The 17565-nt window shown below is 44.1% G+C and overlaps 1 protein-coding gene across 5 annotated transcripts in view; it reads right to left on the reverse strand.

The window, feature by feature from the left end:
- Afg1l (AFG1 like ATPase) overlaps positions 1-17565 on the reverse strand; it is a 178786-nt gene that overhangs the window by 131105 nt on the left and 30116 nt on the right. For 3 of the 5 annotated variants that reach the window (XM_031346891.1, XM_031346888.1, XM_031346889.1), the window contains exon 3: positions 7518-7569. The exons of the other annotated variants lie outside the window; for them this stretch is intronic. Coding sequence is in view for 2 of the 3 variants with exons in the window: in XM_031346888.1 (XP_031202748.1) it covers positions 7518-7569 (52 nt within the window). In the remaining variant the exon portion in view is untranslated. The remainder of the gene's footprint in view (positions 1-7517; positions 7570-17565) is intronic. 5 annotated transcript variants of the gene reach the window in all.

The raw sequence follows: 17565 nt of genomic DNA on the forward strand, positions 1-17565 counted from the left end.
CTAAGCAGCTAGCGCCATGAGTCTCAGACACCTGGGATCCGAGCCCACAGGAGGCTAAGCAGCTAGCGTCATGAGTCTCAGACAGTCTGCTTCAAAGGGCTTCCTTTCCCTTCACAAAGCTCCTGACCTCCTGATTTTCTACCCTGCTTCAAGATGACTTGAAAGGCAACAGCAGCGCTTAGAGGTAATTTCATGAGATGCTTCTATTAGAATGTAACACTTTAAAACCAACAGGGATTCATCCTATTCCACAAAGTCAAGAAAGGCAGCAAGTGGAAAGGAAATCTAATAAAAGAGATAAAAAAATTAAGAAATCAATAAACCAGAAGCTAAATCACTAAAAACATTAATATATACATATATGTAGACACATATACACACATACACATATACATGCAAACCCACATATATACACATATATATTATATTACATTAATATGTATATATTATATAAGTTATATAATTAATTATATAACTATACGATTTATATAATTATATATAATTAATACAGTAATATATATTAATAAAGCATGCATGTATAAATATGTCGAATATATATTTAATATTGAATATATATATTTAATATATATGAATATATAAGAGGAAACACAAAGCTATGTCTAGGAGCAGCAGCACACACGTCACTTATGTGAGCTTCCCTAAGGGACCTTGGGGACACTTTTCTGATAGATAGTCAAGGGTTTGGTTTCAATGCCATCTCGAACCAGGCTCCAGACAGGTGTGGGAGGGGCCTTTGGAGGACCCCAGAGCACAGAGACACTCAGTCACAAGTCACATACCTACAATCCGAGAACCCCAGGCCCAGGCTCAGCTACACACTGAGTTTGAGGCTAGTTCGGATTAAATAAGATGTCATCTCAAAAGCCCAAGCAACAGCAAAATAAAGCCCAGACTCCTGTGTCCACTGGTAGGCTCAACCATGGCACAGCCAGCTGCTGTGGCACACAGCAAAATAAAGCCCAGACTCCTGTGTCTGCTGGTAGGCTCAACCATGGCACAGCCAGCTGCTGTGGCACAGTATGCCAGGCTCCTAAATTAAACACAATACAACCGTTGCCTGGCATCTCCACTTTGGGGAATATACAATAGCTAGAAGGAGGGAGATGAACAAAGGTCTATGCATTAATGCTCACAACATAATTATAACAGAAGACACAATAGCTCAAAACACCCTCGATAAACAGATAACTGCCTGATATGCACAGGTGAGGGGATATTAGTCAGCCTTGAAGAGGAAGAAAATTCATATGTGATTGGATTTTTCTTTTTTTGCTCCTGAAAAAAATATTTTTAGTTTATTCATGATACATTCATCCTTCAATTACCTCCCTTCAAAATAATAGCTTATAAAGTTTGTTTTAAACTATACCAATGGTTTAAAAGTGGAAAGAGCATGACAACAAAGACTCTAAGGGAAAAATTCTGGTGTGGGGGACCAAATGGATAAATCTCAAAGTTATTTAATAAATAAAATAATCCAGATATAAAAGAGATTCCCTCTCCGTGAGGAGCCTGAAGTAGCCAGAGTCACAAAGGAGAACAGTGGTCTTCAGGGACTTGAAGGCTGGAGAAAATGGGGGAAGTAGAAACCAGGAATAAACTTTCAAGTGAGCAATGGCTTTTCTGTCTGTGCACTACAGCCCCAAAGCAACACACTGCCAGGCATGGGCAGATAACAACAGAACACCGGTCAAGTGGTGAGGACGAGGCCAGAGGACCTAAGGAGAAATGGAAGGAGTCTGACTCTAACATCTACCAAGCTCACAATGTTGCTTTATCCTAAGATTCATACATTAAACTTGCTGTTTTCTCAAGAGAGGAGTATTGCCAGGGGACCAACTTTGACAATCTACAGCTCTGAGTGCTTATAGTCAAGCCTTATAGTAGGAAATCAAAGCAACTCCTGGACACCATCCCTAGTGGTTCCTTCTCTCCCCTGCAGACAAGGCTGTGAGTCTTCCACACCCCTGTAGCCCCTGCAGCCCCAGCCTCAGCAGCTTCTAGAGTTCAGTGTGAGGGCAGAATGTACCAGGCTGCTCCAGGTAAGGACCATAGGCCATGCGCTTCCCAGGCTGCTCCAGATAAGGATGAGGCCATGCGCTTCCCAGGCTGCTCCAGGTAAGGACCATAGGCCATGCGCTTCCATTCTCTTCTCATACTCCAGACAGATCGTTAACCCTACTGGCACCACTGCAGTGAGAACTGAAGTTCCCAAACAAAGAAAAGAAAAAAAAGGAGGGAAGGCGGGAGGGAGGGAAAGTTACACTTGTAGTCTACAAGGTCTACAAGGCTAGACGACTAAACTTCAAGATGAGGGAGTGTTAAAATGTTATAAACCAGCTGGGCAGTGGTGGCACACGCCTTTAATCCCAGCACTTGAGAGGCAAAGAGGCAGGCAGATTTCCAAGTTCGAGGCTAGCCTGGTCTACAGAGTTCCAGGGTACACAGAGAAACCTGCCTCAAAAAACAAAAACAAATAAAACAAAAAACAAAAAGTAAAACAAAAAAATTACAAACCAGAACTAAGTTATTTCAGCTATGTTTAGTCCCTTTGAAAGCCATCCATAGTTCACACCTATATTTGACCTAACATCCTTGTGACTATCAAAACTTTAAAATCTATTGGCTGACCACTAACCCTACATGTAGGAATGTTACCAGGTCTCAAACCTACCACAGTTGTCTTGTCTGGCTGCAGCCCAAACACCTGTGGCCCCACCAATGCGTTTATTGACAACTTTCTTTGTTCTGCAACTACAAGAATCTTGTGTAAGCACTTCCACAGTGGAGTGCAGTGTTTGGGAAACCTTAATCTGTGTTTTTAGGCTCTGGATGCTCATGTGGCTCCAGAAAACAATGGCCTCCTCTCTTTGAGCTGGGAGCTGGGTTTCTGCCTTGACAGTAATCTTCTGGTCAAAGCCTTATGACAAAAGCAGATGCATGTGCTATGCCCCAATTCCTCGGGAAACCCAGAAGAGCTCAAGAATTGAAAAGTCCGCTGCAATTTGCGAAAAAGTGTTTTTATTTCGAGTCTTGAGTCGGATCAAAAACCTCCTACAGCATGGGTTTGGAGAGCAACCCCCAGCTTGGGTGTTTTAACACTTATATACAGAGCAGTTAAACATTCTTAAATTCTTAGGGAGAAGGGGAGGGGAGGGGAGTTAGGTACGTCATAACTCAGACACGATACCATTTGCTAGGGCGGAATCGAGAGGCTGGGAGTGGGATTAAAGAGTGTCTTTTGGGGGCTGGCGAGATGGCTCAGCGGGTAAGGGCACTGACTGCTCTTCCGAAGGTCCTGAGTTCAGATCCCAGCAACCACATGGTGGCTCACAACCACTCGTAACGAGATCTGACGCCCTCTTCTGGTACGTCTGAAGACAGCTACAGTGTATTAGGCAGGAGCGAGAGGGGCTGGAGCGAGTGGGACTGGAGTGGGACCAGAGCGACTGGGGACGGAGCAAGTGGGGCTGGCAGAGGTCCTGAGTTCAATTCCCAGCAGCTACATGATGGCTCATGGCAATCTGTACAGCTACAATCTACTTATATACATAAAATAAATAAATAAATCTTTAAAAAGAAAAAGAAATATCTTTTGTGGGGCTATCAGGAACTAGTTTTATGGCCAGCCATAACTGTCTGTGACTTCTGATGACTTCTTTTCTATGATTTAAGCGTGGGACCCTAATATACTTTCTTCAAGGATAGGCATCAGCTGCACCTGTTTATCTGGGAGAGTGCTGGCCTTGGCGCCACCAAAGGTGATTTTGTCATTTGTCTTACTTGGGCTGGCACCTGAGGCTCCTTGAGTCCTCACAGAGGGACCAGGGAGGTGGAAAGAACCCCCAAGTTTGCTTGCTGCAAGGGGGGTGGGGAGGGGGGTGGGCAGAGCTTCTGAGGGAAGCAGAAATGCAGAGGCAAGCCATAGAAGCAAGCCTCACAGCACTTGCTGTTGGAGAGAGCCTTGGGGTAAGAGGTACTTCTGTAGAAGAGTGCAAAAGCTGCCTGTGCGCCTCACATGCCTAGAGAGTGGGTTCACCACCACCATAAGAGCCTTTCAGCCTCTGGATGTAATGGGCTAAATATAAACACTATTACTGAAAATAGTTTTTGTTGAGGTTTGGTCTGTTGCTATGTATTGTAATGCTAAATACTGGCTCCGAGATCTGGATGCCCCCAGGGATGAGGAAATCTTCACCTACACCAAGTGATACTATGTAACCGTGGTGGTTTGAATATGCTTGGCCCAGAGAGTGGCACTATTTGAAGGTATAGTCTGTTGGAGTAGGTGTAGCCTTGTTGGAGGAGAAAGTCTGTCACCGTGAGTGTGGGTTTTAAGAACTTCATCCTAGCTCCCTAGAAGCCAGTCTTCTCCTTGTGGTCTTCAGATGAAGATGGGGAACTCTCAGCTCCTCCTGCACCATGCCTTCCTGGATGCTGCCATGCTCCTGCCTTGATGATACTGGATTGACCCTCTGAACCTGTGCCCACCCCAATTAAATGATGTCCTTACAAGAGTTGCCTTGGTCACGGTGTCTGTTCACAGCAGTAGAACCAACCCTAAGTAGGACAGAAGCTGGTACCAGGAGTGGGATGTTGCTGTGGTAGGTCCAACCATGGTTCTGTCTGGAAGGATGTAGATTTGGAGACTGAGGATGTGGAAAGCAGTGGAATGCTTTGAGTGAGGCTTTAATGGGAGACTTTTTTGCTGAGGGGGATTTGAACTGTGGAAGCATGACTCTAGAGAATTTTAGTATGTGGCTGAGAGACTGTTCTTAGGATGTTTTGGTGAAGTAGTCGCTGCTTTTGCCCTTGTCCGAAAGGTCTGCCTGAGGTTCAAGTGAAGAGAGTCAAATTAATTGCATTGACAAAGGAGATCTCAATCAAGTTTAGACTCTGTGCTGTGGTTTAGTCTCAGGAAGAGCATTATGATGAAGTGTAGCAAGTTTAGTAGAAAAAAATACAAAATGTGTGGTTTAAGTAATAAAAGGGAACCAGGAAGTAAAATGGAGCTGAATCCCGTGTTCAAGGAGATAAAGAGATTAAGGGAGTGGTGATCTCAGGGCAAGACCCACCCAGCTAAGCTTCGTGTTTGTGCTTGCAGTTAAACCAAAGAGTTTGACTTTTAATCTGGAATTAACTGCAATCTAGAAATGGAGGGGACACTTGTGATCTAGATCTTGAGGCTGGAAGATACAGGCTTTTGATCCAGATCTTGAGGAACAGTGGCCATGAAAAGTTTAGGACCAGTCCTATCCTAGCAGCCTTCAGATGAAGATGTAGAACCCTGGGCTCCTCCTGCAACATGCCTGCCTGGATGCTGCCATGTTCCTGCCTTGATGATAATGGACTGAACCTCTGAACCTGTAAGCCAGCCCTAATTAAATGTTGTCCTTTCTAAGAGTTGCCTTGGTCATGGTATCTGTTCACAGTTTAAAACCCTAACTAAGACAGTAACCTTGCTCCTTAATTTAAAACTATTGGTTGAATAAAGATGCCTACAACCTATAGCTGGGTTGAAGAGAGGTAGGCAGTGTTATGGTCCCTGAGCTTTGGGTCTGAGGAGACCACAAGGGGTAAAAAAAAGAAGGTGGAGAGAGAAGAAAATGCCATGAGGTAGGTGAGTCATGAAACATGGCTATGAGGGCTCAACTGGATTTAACAGTAGTCCAGATGGAATATGTAAGTTATAACTCGGGGTTATTGATAGGGAAGTAGACACTAATGGCTTAGAGGACAGAATCTGCCAGGCCTAGTACTTTAAAGGTGTATTGTAAATATAAAGGTTTTGTGTCTTTTACCTAGGAACTGAATGATCAAAGGCAGTGTAGAAACCCCCGACTGAGAATAAAATATATAGCAAGTTTTCTTGAAGGCTGAGCTACAATGTTAATCCTCCAACTTAAAAACCAATCCTGGGGAGGTTTCCTGGATGTAGGGTTCTCCAAAGTCCCTCATTTCTACCTGTCTATGAATAAAGGGTACACTCCGGTGGGCACCACAGAACACAAGACATGGTGCCATGAACTACATAGCCAGTGGGGTTAGGAAACAGACATCCTCCTTCCCCGTGAGTCTCCTCAGACTTGACATCTGATTCTCGAGTCCAAATGGGAGGGTGAAGAATAAGAGTTAATTAGGGAGGTGTTCTGTGACTGTTTTTCCAGTCAGAGAGCCCCCCAAAATGAGAAGTTGACTTTTTTTTATTACTACCCCTTTTCTGAGTATTCTAAATGGGCTGTGGCCAACAAAAGTTATCTCACTTCCTAGTTCAAGGTTGGTCTCTCTTCCCCTCTGTATTATAAAGGCATTTTAACCAACAGTTATGTGCTCTAACCTGCATCAAACATCCCCGAGTACATTTATATTCTCTCTGTCTCTGTCTGTCCCTCTGTCTCTGTCTCTATCTGCCTGTCTCTGTCCCCCTGACTCTCTGTCCCTCTATCTCTGTCTCTGTATGTCTCCTCAATGCCCACCCTGGCCTCCCTCCCTTCTTTCCACTTGTTTTGTCCGAGACAAGGCCTTACAACATAGCCTAGGCTAGCCTCAAGCTCACACTCCTCCAGCCTCAACCTCCTAAGTGCTAGGATTCCAGGTCTTCCTCCTTCGTGGCTAGTATTTTTGAGACCTCTGATGCATTATTCATAGTGTATCTCCATTCAGTCAGACACTCCCAGTAACCTTCACCCGTCTTGTTTGTCAGGCCCTTCTGTATAAGTCTTTACTAAACATCTCCATTTATGCTTCAGTGGTTACAGTAACAGGAACAATAAAGAGCAGACCTTTTGCAATGACTGAACATGAAAGGGAATGCTCAGGAACTATGATGTTCTCCCCACACAACAAGAGTCCGCCAGAGTCGGGGCCCCGAGCAGTGCCCCATGCACAGAATGGTGAGGAGCACCTGCTGTAAGTGGGGAGGAGCACCCCCATCTGGAGACTCACTAAGACCAGCAGAAGAGCTAAGAAAAGGCAAGGCCGACCAATGCACAGAACTTGGAGAGCGAGGAATTGCTGCCACTGGGACCCTAATGGTGTCTAATGTAAGGGAGACTACAGGCTGGTGCTGAGGCAGGAGGACCTCGAGAGTTCCTAAGACCCTGCTTCAGGGGTTCTGGGGGATAATAGTAATAACCAGGTCATTGCTCTAAGGCTTAGATCATGAATAGAAATGTGCGTGGAAATTAAAACGTCGAAAAGAATAAGCTCATTTTAAAAAGAGGCAGGCTTAGAGAGCAGCCCTGCAATGAGGCGCTAGCTGTCTAGTTGCCTGCCGATGACTGCCGCCTATGGGTCGCCCCAGTGTAAGTGTATTGACAGTCTTGTGTGACACCACTTTTGCCCTTAACTGCAGCCCCAGCCTGTGAGCATCAGGGAGACTCCTCATCCTGTTCTCCTCTGGTTTGGGACTGAGAGGTGTGGACACAGAAGTTCAATCCCTGAGGGAAAGCTGCAGAACCTCCTGGCTGACCCACCCAACACTTTTTAACACTTACCAACGTCTCCATAAACATACAGGCCCTTTGGAGGTTTGTTCCTTGAAAAAAGCTGCAAATTAAGAACAAATTACAAATTTTCTACCATGTAATAATAACATATAATCATATGTACATAATGTTCCCAACTGCGTTATATATAGGACACCAAGGGGGCAATTATATACACTAAGTAGAAAAAATTTGGTGTGAAAGTCTGCAAAGCCAAAATATTATGCAGCCTTTAAAAGGGAGGTATTTTTGATAAACACCAACACACATAGATCTTGAGGACATTAGATTGGTAAAATAAACTAGTCACATAAAGATAAAATACTTCTGACCTGTGTTACCGGGGTGGTGGGGGGAGCAGAGGTGAGGAATCACTATTCAGGGGATTACAGCGTCCCATTTGTGTAACATGAAGAGATAAGTAGGAGAAATACAGTGATACAGAGAACTATGTCCACATTTATTACCGCTGAGCTGTGTAACAAGAAGTGCTTAAGATGGCTAGCATGTCAGACACCTGTAATCCCAGCACACAGGATGCTGAGGCAGGAGGATGTCTGCACTATACAACCAGGCTGTGCTTTAAACGGCAAAACCTGAAAGCACAACTCAGAATCCAACCCATAATACTCTTGTTTCTGTTTTATAGTCCATGGGCTCACAGCTCTACTAAATCCATCTTATGATATGGAGCACACCCTGGGACAGGCCAGGCAAGGCTGTCTTCTCTGATTTGATTCCAATATATTTACAGCTTCGCTATGTCCCCTGCAAGTCACTACTCTTAAAACACAAAACAGAGTCCCACCTGCCAACACCTGAGGCTTTCTTTCTTTTTTGTGTGAAACATTGTGTCACTGTGTTTTCAACTTGCCAACAAAAAAAAAAAAAAAGATTACACCCTTAAACAATTTTAAAACAATGTCATATTTTGAATGTTAGAAATCTCTCTGTGTGTCTCTGTCTCTCTCTGTGTCTCTGTCTCTCTCTGTCTCTCTGTCTCTCTGTCTCTGGTTTGGGTTTTTGGGGTTTTTTGGGGGGGGGTTGGGGTTTTTTTGTTTTGTTTTGTTTGGTTTGGTTTCCCAGACAGGGTTTCTCTATGCAGCCCTGACTGTCCTAGAACTTGCTCAGTAGATCAGGCTGGCCTCAAACTCACAGAGCTTTGCCTGCCTCTGCCTCCTTGAGTACAGGGATTAAAGGTGTGCACCCCACTGTCCAGCTAGAAAGCTTTTGAAAGCAATTCTGTGTTAGATAACTGAGTATCAAGGCCTGGGTAGTTGCTGCCTGTCTAGCCTGCCATTTTATGCTGTTACTGCTGTTACTAGGAAACTTTCTCATGCCTGAGTTGATTGCATATTCTGCTATGTTCTGTGTTTTGGTGTTCTTGGAAACCAATCACAAGAGGTCAGTTAGAACTGCTTTGTATAGTTAGCCACAATAAGCTTGGACCCAAACCAACCACCCAGCAGCACTTCCTGCACCTGCGTATGAGCTCTTATGGTTTTTGCCTATATACACTACCCCTGGGATGGAGGCCGACATAAGAGAGACACCTGCACCAACATAAGAACCCATTTGGAATAACGGTTCCACTTTCGGTAGGGATCGAGTAAAGTTTTAAGTTCCCAAGACCTCCCTGGAAATTAACATCCTACTTGGCAGAAAGAGTCATGTACTTGGGTAATTGACATCCTGGATGGCAAGTTAAAACATGAACGATAGGCAAGGGATGTCCCCTGCCACAGTTGAATATCTCAACCAATGAGAATGGGATAATTGTACAACAAAGACATGTCCCTAAGGAAGCCACCTATTTCTAAATCCTGATTGGTGAAGCAACTCTGTACACATGTTTGTGGATTTCAGGCTTAAAGCTCCATGGGATTCTGGCTTATGGACACAGTCAGCTCCCAAGTCTGGTCTTCAGCCCTGATCAATCAATCCTAGGGTGGATGCTCAATAAACAATCACTGTCTGACTGAGACTGGTGTTTGTGTGGTTTGTGGGGCAACTCCTGGACCCCAATGTAGGGGTTGTGATTCATAATTCTTCAAAACACATTCTGTAAGAATAATTTCTCCTGTTATTGCTGTTGTTTGGGTGTTTGTTTGTTTCTAAGACAGAATAGCCTTGTATCTGTATAGCCTTGGTTGGCCTGGAACTTGCTATGCTGGCCAGACTGGCCTTGAACTCAAAGGTCTCCAGTTCTGGGATTGAAGGTGTAAGCCACCACACCTGGAATAATTTTTCTTTCTCTGGTATATGTTGAAGCTGGCTGCCCCAGCATAGCTGTAGCCATTTTGTTCCATGCCTGCCAGTCATTTAATTTTGTTACTGACACAGAAAAATAGCTTGACTCAGAGCAGGGTCAAGCTGACCACATACCCTGTTACGTTCAGAGGTTTGTTAATCCTAAGAAATTCCACAACCATAAGCTCCACTTTGGACCAATCAGAATAAAGGTCAGTTAGAAGTGTTCAATCTAGCTAGCCAAAATAGCTTGAGTCAGAGCCGACCACTCGGCAGCACTTCCTGCACATGTATATGAGCTCATTGTGGGTTCTGCCTTTATAAACTGGCCCTGGGAAACACTCATGGTCAGTCAGCTCCGTAGGCTACATCCCTGATCAATCAGTCAGTCTTGGGGCATGCATTCAATAAATCAGCTCTGGGGGCTGGTGAGGTGGCTCAGCCAGTAAGAGCACTGACTGCTCTTCCGAAGGTCCTGAGTTCAAATCCCAGCAACCACATGGTGGCTCACAACCACCCATAATGAGATCTGTCCGCCCTCTTCTGGTGTGTCTGAAGACAGCTACAGTGTACTTATTTATAATAATAAGTAGATCTTTGGGCTGGAGAGAGCTAGGTTGACCAGAAGCGAGCAGAGGTCCTAAATTCAATTCCCAACAACCACATGAAAGCTCACAACCGGGCTGGAGAGATGGCTCAGCGGTTAAGAGCACTGACTGCTCTTCTGAAGGTCCTGAGTTCAAATCCCAGCAACCACATGGTGGCTCACAACCATCCGTAATGAGATCTGACGCCCTCTGGTGTGTCTGAAGACAGCTACACTGTACTTTCATATAATAAACAAAATCTTTAAAAAAAGAAAGAAAGAAAGAAAGAAAGAAAGAAAGAAAGAAAGAAAGAAAGAAAGAAAGCTCACAACCATCTGTACAGCTACTGTGTACTCATATATATTAAAAGAAAAATAAATAAATAAGCCAGCTCTGCTTGACTGAGATCAGTGTCTGAGTGGTTTGTTTGGTAATTCTCAGACCTCAACAGTATTCTTCACAAGATGCTATCAATATACACTAAATAAACAAAATTTAAGTTAGAAAAAAACAACAAAGTTGGAAGGAGGGCTCCACTAGGGCTCAGTGTTTCTAGCAAATGCAGCACTGAGGGTGAGATGAGCAGCTCAGCGAGAGAATGCTTCCTAGCAAATGTGATGTCTGGGACTCCATGCTCAGTACCTCAGAAAGGAGCACTGACGGGCCTGTCTCCTTTTTCTCCTTCCTATTCAATAACCCAATATGTCTTAGAAAGAGCACCTGTCAGATTTGTATATGCTACATATATTCTTTATGTAACATTGCTTTATATATTTTAAAATATACTTTATTAGTTTTTTGAAAATTCATATTTATTTCTCATTCCCCTTCTTAAAGTAATTGGAATTTGAGCTTGGTTTGGGATTTTTAGAGGGCAAGGAAGTTTTGGGTTTTGAGAGAGGGTTTTACTATGGAGCCCTGGTTGGCCTGGAACTCTCTATGTAGACCAAGCTGGCCTTAAAATCACAGAGATCAGCGGGCCTCTGCCTCTGGGTGCTGGGCTGAGGACCTGTAGCACAAAACCCGGCCCTATACTGGACCTTGTATGCTTTTAAGTGGTAAAGAGAAACTGCTAGGGATCCATAGCAATCTTAGCTCTTGGAAGCTCAAGAAGAGAATCCTGAGTTCAAGGCTAGCCCAGGCTACTTGTCTCAAAAAACACTAAGGATGAGATACAGCTATTTGGTAGAGCTTTGACCATTTACGTAGCCCTAGATTAAATCCCAGTACCAAAAAAAAAAAAAAAAAAAAAAAAAAAAAAAAAAAAAAAAAAAAAAAAAAAAAAAGGCTGATAAACAAAATAGAGAAGTTCTAACTAACTCAATTTAAAACTACCAGGTCTACAAAGCTAGTTCTAGGCCAGCCAGGGATGTTATACAGAGAAACCCTATCTCAAAAAAACAAAACTAATTATAGTAAAAATAAAACCTGGATACCATCTACCAATAAAGGTTAAGCATAATCTATCTAAATGACATTTAAATTTTTATTGCAGTTATGTGTCTCTATGTGTGTTACCAGAGGGGGTATGTGCATTTCACAGCAAATGTGTTGAAGACAGAGGACAATTTCTGAGAGTCAGTCCTCCCCATCCACCATGTGAATCCCAGAGATCAAACTCAGGTCATCAAGCTTGGCTGCTAGCAAATATGCCCACTGAGCCATTCCACAGGCCCATAACTGATGCCACACACAACCGTCTGCCCTGGTTCTCGGGAAGCATGGTCCTTCTAGACCTCTAGGCTTTCACTGTCCTGAGCCCCATCCATGCCATACTTTCCTATGTAGACCTCTTGATAAGATATCAGCCATAACAGCTAATAAAAAAAAAAACATAAAAACACACTATAATGAAATATTTGAGACTTGCATAGCGGAGTCAGGGGATACTGAAGAGATGTTTAGAGGTTAAGAGCACGTGCAGCTCTTTCGGAAGACTGGATCTGATTCCCAGTACACAAAAAGTATCACAATCACCTATTTATTCTATTTCCAGGGGAATCCACATATCTGGCCTCTCTTCTGGCCTCCTCACATATCAGGTGCCTGCGCGTGCACACACACACACACACACACACACACACACACACAGAGAGAGAGAGAGAGAGAGAGAGAGAGAGAGAGAGAAACAGACAGATAGACAGATGATAGACAGATAGATAGGTAGATAGATGGATGGATGGATGGATGGATGGATGGATAGAACATTCATGCACAGAAAGTCAAAATAATTAATCCCCAAGCATCTAGACAATACAGTTGGTGAGTTAGAGTAAGCAATTTCAGATCTGTATCTAGCCTGGGGCTACAGCTCATCAGCAGACAGCCTAGCATGCACAAACCCCAGGGTTCAGTTCCCGGCAGCACAACTGGACTCTATACCAACAGAACAATGCTTTCGAGAACTTCCGGTTAGTCTGGTCTCTCTAGAACCTTCTCAGTCTCCGTGAAGCTGACCTACACCCCTGTAACTCACAGATAAAAGATCCTGCTTCTCCACAGAGAGCCCAGAAGGTGCCTTCCCCGTGAAGCTGCAGCCGCTGTCGGTCATTCAAAAACTCATCCCTGCGTGACTGAGGTCAGTGTCTGACTGGTGGGGAGGGGGCATTTCCTGGACCTGCTTTTGGTAGGATGGTCGTTTTCACAGCATTAATTCCACCAATCTGTCTTTCCATTTTTCTAGAGTTTTCTCAGTCTCTTTCTTCAGAGATTTTAAGTAAAGTCTCAGGGTAGTCTCCGCTTGCCTGGAATTCACTATGAGGATGAGGCTGGCCTCCAACTCAGAGTTCCTCCTCTCCCTCTGCTAGCATTAAACGGAAGCATGACCATGCCTGGCTCTAAAGCTGTTTCTTAAAAACCAAGCTATGCACATCTACACTAGCTCTTGAGGGAGGTTAAGGATCGGAAGTTCAAGGTCATCCTTAGCTACACAGTGAGTTCAAGACCAGCTTGAACTACATGGAACCCTGTCTCCAAAATAAAACAGACAGACAACAGGAAAAGCCACCTGCACATCGATGCTCTCGATATTTGCTTTAACAGCTCAAGGTGACTATTCCAAATACGTACATTTAATGATTTAGATCTTATCTTTTGTTCTCTATGTCATTAAAATGACAAGGTGCTGGGCACACAATACACCCGTGTAATCCCAGCATTCGGAAGGCAGAGGCAGGAGAATCTCAAATTCAAGGCAAGTCTGGGCAAGACACTATCTCAAAAATTAAAAGTTTTTTTTTTTAATCCTACCCTTAATGATCCATGGTGGTTCTCATCAATGCTCTAAATTAAAAGGCACACCTGGGCTGGAGAGGTGGCTCAGCAGTTAAGAGCACTGATTGATCTTCCAAAGGTCCTGAGTTCAAATCCCAGCAACCACATGGTGGCTCACAACAACCAGTAATGAAATCTCACGCCCTCTTCTGGAGAGTCTGAAGACAGCTACAGGGTACTCACATATAATAAATAAATAAATAAATCCCTAAAAAAAAAAAAAAAAAAGGCATACCCTCTGCCTTTCTGGATTATCCGCCCTCCTACTCCAGCATAGTTCCCAGTAGAGTAACTAGATAATAAGGGTATTGCTGTTAAGATAGAAAGTATTGTTTTCAATTTGTCTAAAATGCAGGACTATTACTTTTCCTGTTTCTCCCCGTTTCCCCACAACTGCATTATTATCTCCCCAAATGGCGGAATCAGACACAATGATTCCAGCTGGAATGCTGAGCATAATTACATCTTTTAAAAACTGGCATTACAACGTTCTCCACGTGAACCACTTCTAATAAAAGTACATCCTTCAGGTTTCTAAAGATCTTAAAAAAAAAAAAAAAAAAAAAAAAAAAAAAAAAAAAAAAAAAACAAGAAACAAAAAAAAAACAGAACTATATGTTAGCATCCATAAACTCTCCTTAAATGAAAATTTTTTTAAAAATGGCTTTAGCTGATTTTCAAAAGAGCCCTCCTAACCTAAAGTACATCAATTTGCTCAGTTTACTAGTATAATTAAGCATATTTAAGTATCTAAACAAAGGGGCTTTCAGATTCTACAACACACACAAGAAATGGCTTGCAGAGCAGCAGCTAGGCAGAACAGGGTTGTGTCACCTACCCCAGACAACTTCAGGGTGTGTCTGCCTCACTCAAACCAGCCCTGTGGGCCTAAAGTTGTCATCCAACACAGCTGCTGCAGCAGACTGACAGGACATGGGAAGCTCGGAAGTTCACACCCGCGCAGTGCTCCTCCTGTGTAGACACTGCCCCAAGTGCACCCATCTACCCATCAATTCTCACGATTTAATAAACTGTGGGATTTAAGCATCCAATGGAAGGGGAGAGCGGGAAGAGAGGGGCAAGGGAGGAAGGAAGGAAGGGAAGGACTAGTTGGGCGTGATGGTGTTCACTTATAGTTCAACCTACTCAGGAAGCCCCCTGATGAGGGGCCAAGAGCTAGAGGCCAGCCTGGCAAGCAGAGGGAGAGAGAGAGAGAGACCCTGTCTACCCTGAGGAGACAAAATGCCTCTCAGTCTCTGGTAACAGAACAGACAGACATAAATGATTTTAACTTCTCTAAGACAAAGTTTTACTAGGTAACCTAAGCTAGCTTCAAACTTTGATCCTTCTTCCCCCTCCCTCGTGCTGGGACTTTAGATCCAGCAACAAGTATTTTTAAGTGCCCCTGTGTGCCACTGGGAGACGAGTGACAAGGAGCCATTTTCCAGCGAATCCTCCATGGTCTCTTGCTCCTATCTGAAACTCGGATTTTGGCATGCCCCCTCACCTTGCCCCTCCCTCCACCCCCATCTCCACCCCTCCCCCATCTCCCACTAATCGATGGGATACCCAGGACATGAACATAAATCTCAAAATGATCAGGAAATCATTAAAAAGGAGTGATGAGGGGAGAGCAGCATCTTGCTCTGAATGAAGGTTCTCAGTTGGAGAATGACCCTGGGACTCCAGGCATCTTCTATGCTAGCTAAGAACTACTTGGAACTGTAACTTTTATCCTCCTGAAGTAATTGTCATATTGGAGCCTTACTGCCTCCTGACTCCTAACCTACACCTAGTCCTAGAAGCCTCTGTATTCCAGAGGGATTAAAGGTGCGTGCTAAAGCTGAGCCACGCCACTAGAAATAGCTTTTTTTTTTCAAATAACACAATCTTGGGGTTTACAATGTGATCAAATCTCTGGCAACAATATTGCTAAGGAATCATTCCCAGAGATAGACAGAAACAAGACCTCACATGTACACATGGACAGACCCAGAGCTACCACAACTGCCTTCAAATCAACATGGAATTCTTTTATGCAGCTTCTGTGAGGGCTCTGTTACTTATTTTTCTCATTCACTCTATAAACATGGATTGAACAGTAAGGACCTGCTTTATGCCAGGCCTTGAGTTTGATTCTACAAACCCAAGAAGACCAAGAAAAGAAAGTGCTTAGTAAAGGTACATGTGGACAACCTAAGATTGTCCCTAATGCTGGTGCAGTATGGAGTCTTTAATTCCAGCTTGGGAGGCAAGGACACTGTATCAGCAGACTTTGTCTCAAAGAAACAAAAAGTAGCATGTTAGGAACAGTCTTGATACAGCGTGGCAAATGGGATGAACGAAAAGAAACTAGGGAGGAGACACCAATCACACCCCTTTGCTCTACTTACAAGCCAAGCCAGTGTCCAGGGAGAGGGGAGGTCATTGTAGTTCAAAGAGCAAAAGCAAATGAGGGCAGGCCCCCTGTGGTCTCTGTTGGAGTGTGTTTCTACTCTTCCATTGGGTTCTTGTATCTTGACCTCCCTTCCAACCCCCAGCACTAGGTAGGACAGACGGAAGGTTAGAGCAAAGGAGGACATGGATCTTTTTAGGCTACTTCCTCCTGGTTAGGGGCGAAGTGCTCCTTGGAACAAGTTCAATCTTTGTAGTCAGGACCACTGGACAAACTTTAGGAGCAGCAGGAAGCCCAGAAGCCTCCTCTTTCTCATAGTGCCTCCCTCCCCTCTTTCTCATAGTGCCTCCCTCCCCTCTTTCTCATAGTGCCTCCCTCCCCTCTTTCTCACAGTGCCTCCCTCCCCTCTTTCTCACAGTGTCTCCCTCCCCTCTTGGGGCTCTGGCATATTTTTTCCCTCTCTAGAGTCCCCAGAATTAAACTATCTGCAGCTGGCAAAAAAATGATGCCCTTCCTAGAACACAAGCCAATTATAATTAGTGGCTGTGGACAAACTGAAGCAGCCCCATATCCCACACCTGGGATTAAAACAAAAACATATTCCCATAGCATCGCTGGATTTTTAAAGAAACCAAAACTCTCACTATAGGTCTCCATCACCACCCGAGCCATGAAGGGCCTCAAAATGTGCCACCGGCATCTCCCTGGGGAGCAAGCACACACCATATACAGACAGAGAGAGTGAGAAGGAATGAGAGTGAGCTAGATTCATTGATGAGTGGGAAGTCAGATTCTGTCACAGCACACAGCTTTGCACGCAGCTTCACAACTGTTTGTGCATGTGTCCCATGTAGACGAGTAACGGTTGTTACTGTCCTCAAGTAGAATCCACGTCACATAACTATAGGTGCTACATTTCCACACTGCACATTGTCACACAAACCACGCTGTTGTCTTGCAGCCACATCACTAGGTGAGACTTCCTAGGCCAAGACCATGGCACAGAAACACCATGGCAAGTGCCGTCCATTATCAGTCGAGCAGAGCACTGTTCCATGAAATGTGGCTGTAGTTAGATGCCCCAGTCTCGCTCCCTTACAAACAGGCTATGAAGTCTCCTCCCAAAGGATGAAAAAACCTGGAGCCTGCACAACCCTGATTAATGGAGAGCGAGAATGGAAGGCTGTTTAATTCTTTCCCTCCCTGACTCCAGAAACGCTTGATTCGGCTGTGTAAAAGTAATTCTAATTATAGTGATTTACATGAACTACTTATCATTTATGCCTAATTACTTCCCAGCACAATAACAATTATGCATACATTAAATGTGTTGGATTAACCTGGTTGTAAGTTTTATTTGGTAACAAAGTATCCATGAGCTCCCATTCTTCACCGTCCACTGCTCCTGGGGCAAGGGCAGTGCTCTGAACTTCCTCACGTGTTTACTACTGGAAGCAGGGCCAAGTGAGGGAGGGAAGTTCTATCATGATAGTACAGAGTTAAGGACGCTTTCTTAGGAAGAGAGGGGAGGAGAGAAGGAAAGGGGAGGGGA

Source organism: Mastomys coucha, unplaced genomic scaffold (genome assembly GCF_008632895.1).
Source record: "Mastomys coucha isolate ucsf_1 unplaced genomic scaffold, UCSF_Mcou_1 pScaffold3, whole genome shotgun sequence".
Classification (NCBI taxonomy): Eukaryota; Metazoa; Chordata; class Mammalia; order Rodentia; family Muridae; genus Mastomys; species Mastomys coucha.